Source organism: Oratosquilla oratoria, chromosome 10 (assembly GCF_046742065.1).
Source record: "Oratosquilla oratoria isolate Oo_2021 chromosome 10, ASM4674206v1, whole genome shotgun sequence".
In the NCBI taxonomy this organism is placed as follows: Eukaryota; Metazoa; Arthropoda; class Malacostraca; order Stomatopoda; family Squillidae; genus Oratosquilla; species Oratosquilla oratoria.
Genome location: NC_134786.1, coordinates 62,028,025 through 62,031,726, shown reverse-complemented (window position 1 = coordinate 62,031,726; position 3,702 = coordinate 62,028,025). Strand labels below are relative to the sequence as shown.

At 37.3% G+C, this 3,702-nt stretch overlaps 1 protein-coding gene across 1 annotated transcript; it reads left to right on the top strand.

Moving 5' to 3' along the window:
- The first annotated feature begins 1,005 nt into the window (after positions 1-1,005).
- LOC143029018 (uncharacterized) lies at positions 1,006-2,074 on the top strand. Its single transcript, XM_076191361.1, has one exon. The coding sequence runs from the start codon at positions 1,154-1,156 to the stop codon at positions 1,775-1,777; it is 624 nt and encodes a 207-aa protein (XP_076047476.1). The 5' UTR covers positions 1,006-1,153; the 3' UTR covers positions 1,778-2,074.
- Positions 2,075-3,702: the final 1,628 nt, after the last annotated feature.

The window sequence follows — 3,702 nt, the reverse complement described above, 5'->3', positions numbered from 1 at the left end:
TACGTATGGGTAATGTTTTGAGGATGGTTAGTCTTTGAAATGATATATTCAGTAAAACTTGCACTTTCGATCGAGCTAGAACTGACCTAGGAGGCCAAATATATAGGTAAGCCTGTTTATAGGCACATGGTGATAGCATATTTGCATATTCTTGTTCAATATATGGTTATAACATGACAAAATACTGGAAAAAGGTTGTGGAAGATTTGAGGTATAAGTTCATGTGGCATGAGATTATGTCTTAAGCAGAGAATTTGACAGATGTTGATTTTTTTTCCTGTATCTCAGCCTCTGGACCTCCCCAAAGTGTTCGACAAGGTGCCCCACTAGAAACTAGTAAATAAAAACAAAGTCCATGGAATAGAAGGAAAAGTGTTAGAATAGATTAGAGCTTGGATCAGTGACAGAAAACAGTGGGTCACCTTAAATGGCGTGAAATCCAAAAGGGAGAGTGTTTCATGTGGAGTTCCCCAGAGCTCGGTTTTGGGTCTCTTATTGGACATCGGGATTAATAGTGATGTTAGTAGGTTTGCGGACGACACTACAGTAGGAACGTCTAATTAGGTCTCGAGACGATGCCGAGATTCTGCAGGAAGATCTTAACAATTTGTTCACATGGTAGGTGAAATGGCAAATGGACTTCAATATCTTAACCCGTGGATGCACGGTGGGGTCAAACTGACCCCAAGCGAGTTTTAAACTTAAAATACTTTAGTTTCAATCGATATATTTGAACATGCCTTTGTGACTTTTCCCAAATAATTGAAAGTTATGTTCTAGGTTCAGTAATTTTCAAAAATAAATCATAATAGTCTCCAATTTAATAGTTACACTATTCCTGCACAACTGGGGTCAACATGACCCCATCTCAGTGTAATGTTAAATTGAATCTGCATAAATCATCCTCTATATTACAGATATCAAATGATGAAATATGTACTATTTTACAGTGAATATAATATGTGAAAGTGAAAACTTTTAATTTATAGCTGAGAGAATTCTTCATTCAGAAAGAAGTGCCAGATAGTGTCAAACACGCAACAAATGTGAACAAGTTCAAACAAGTTTTCACACAACGTTCTGCCCTCGCTGTCATAGAAATTACACCATCAGTTGAGCACGGGTGCTGGTTACAGGAACAACACTCTCTGCAATGGCTCGTAGGAAATCACTGAGTAATGAACGCATTTCAGAAATACTTCTCCAAAGCGATGTAGATAAAGATACAGATGACATAAGGGACGAAGAGTTTATACCTCAAGTTGGTGATGCCTCTAGTGATTGTTCTGATGCTGATGAGGATATTTCTGAAGATGTAACAGCATCAAGTGTTGCTGTTGACACTAAATACCTACAGTCTCCTTCTGGCGATTGTTGGTTCTTCAATGAGCCTTCCTCACAAGGTAGAATGAAGAGTTTGAACATATTGACTTCACAATCCGGTGTTACAGCATACACAACAAATCGAATAACAGAAGACCCATGTACTGCAGTTGATTTACTTTTTGACAGAGATATGATGGGGACCATTCTGGTTGAAACTAATAAACAAGGGCAGCAGATTTGTCAAGATTGGAAACTCATCACAGAAAATGAGCTCCGTGCTTATGTTGGTTTCTGCATTCTTCGTGGCGTCTATCGCAGTAAAAACCAAGCTGTAAGGCAATTATGGAGCCCCGAATTTGGCCCTCCAATATTTTCAAAGACAATGTCAGTGAAAAGATTCGAGGACATACGACGAGCGTTGACAATCCTACAACTCGTAATAGCAGGTTAGCAAGATAAACTCGCCGCTGTTCGTTTGTTGTTTGATGGATTCGTTCAGAACTCACAGCGTTGTTACGCACATACTGAATGTGTTACTGTTGATGAGCAACTCTATCCATACAAGGGGCGTTGTAGATTCATACAATACATGCCTTCAAAGCCTGCAAAGTATGGATTGAAATTTTGGTTACTCGCAGATCCAAAAAGCTACTTTGTATCAAATATACAAATGTACACTGGCAAAGATGAGTCGAGAACTGAAGAATTGGGAATGCATTGGGTACTCTCTCTTACCCGTCACTTGTATAGTTCTGGGAGAAATGTGATGTGTGACAACTTTTTTACCAGCCTGAAGTTGGCACGCGAACTTGCACAGAAGCAAATGTCGTTAGTTGGGACTATTCGCAACAACAGAAGAGAAGTTCCTAAAGAATTACGTGAAGTAAAACAGAAAAAATGCACGAAAGTGTTTTTGCCTATTCAGAAGATGGAATACAGATAGTTTCTTACAAAGCAAAAAAGAACAAGAATGTTGTACTCCTATCAAGTCAGCATACATCAAACAAATTGGATGAATCCAACAAGAGAAAACCAGAAACTATCCTCTACTACAATGTAAACAAGGGAGGTATTGAATATATATGTTGATTCCTGTTCACTAGTTCTAACTTTATTTTGATGTGATATTAGAGGAAATATTTTCTTTCACTATCTATTGAGTTTACTTTGAAGCACGTATATTTGTACATTGGTCCATTATATATTATTTGTTTTGCCTTTATATAAAGAAGTGATGTTTCTCTTTATATACCGGGTATTAGATATATGTATTAACACTATAAATATTTTATTTGCCTTTGATATGCTAAAATACTTAAAAAAAAAAGAGGTTGGGGTCAAATTGACCCCACGGTGCATATATGCTTGAAAAAAAATTGTGCATCCACGGGTTAAAGTGCAATGTGTTAAAAATAGGGCTATAGGATCCCGAAAACAGATGTCGCTTAGATAACACGTTCTTAGAGAAAACTGAATACGAGAGAAACTTGGGGGTTCTAATGATTTCTGATCTTACATCCAGGAAACAGTGCATTAACGCCAGGAATAAAGCTAACAGAGCATTAGATGTCATTGCTAGGACGATTACGAATAGAAGTGCAGAGGTAATTATCAAAATCTATCGAGCGTTAGTTAGACCTATCCTTGACTATTCGGTACAGTTTGGGTCTCCATCCTATAAAATGGGCATCAATTCACTAGAATCAGTACAGAAGAGAATGACCAAAATTATACATAGGCTCAGAAATTTACTTTATGGGAAGAGGCTTAGGCACCTTAACTTACACTGTCTGGAAAGACGCAGAGTGGGGGTGATATAATGGAGGTGTTCAAGTGGATCAAAGCCTTTAACAAGGGTGACACAAATAAGATCATTATATTAAGACAACAGGGCAGGACTCGCGATAATGGATTTAAATTGGACAAATTTAGATTTAAGAAGGAAATAGACAAGAACTGGTTTATTAATAGAGTGGTCAATAAATGGAATAGAATTAGAAACCATATAGTGAGAGCCAAAACTATCTGTTGTTTTAAGAAACGGTTAGATAACTTTATGGATGGGAATGACAAGTGGTAATGGACATGGAATTGCCTGATGTAGGCCTTATGGTTCCTCGTAGTCTCCTTCATTCTTATATTCTTATGTAACACTTAATAAAGTTTGTGATGTAATGTTTATAGTACATTCATATAGAGGGTGTTCCTTATAGTTTATGTTGATAAGAAGTTTCACAAGTTGCTAAAATTCTATTCTAAATCATAAATTACTTACCAACATCACTATTAACCCCATTTTCCAAGTCATTTATGTACATGATGAACAATAAGGGGCCCAAAACAGAGCCCTGGGGAACTCCATCAGAAACTCCCCCA

Excerpts from the sequence above, each read along its gene's own strand:
- LOC143029018 (XM_076191361.1), top strand. The coding sequence starts at position 1,154 with ATGGCTCGTAGGAAATCACTGAGTAATGAACGCATTTCAGAAATACTT.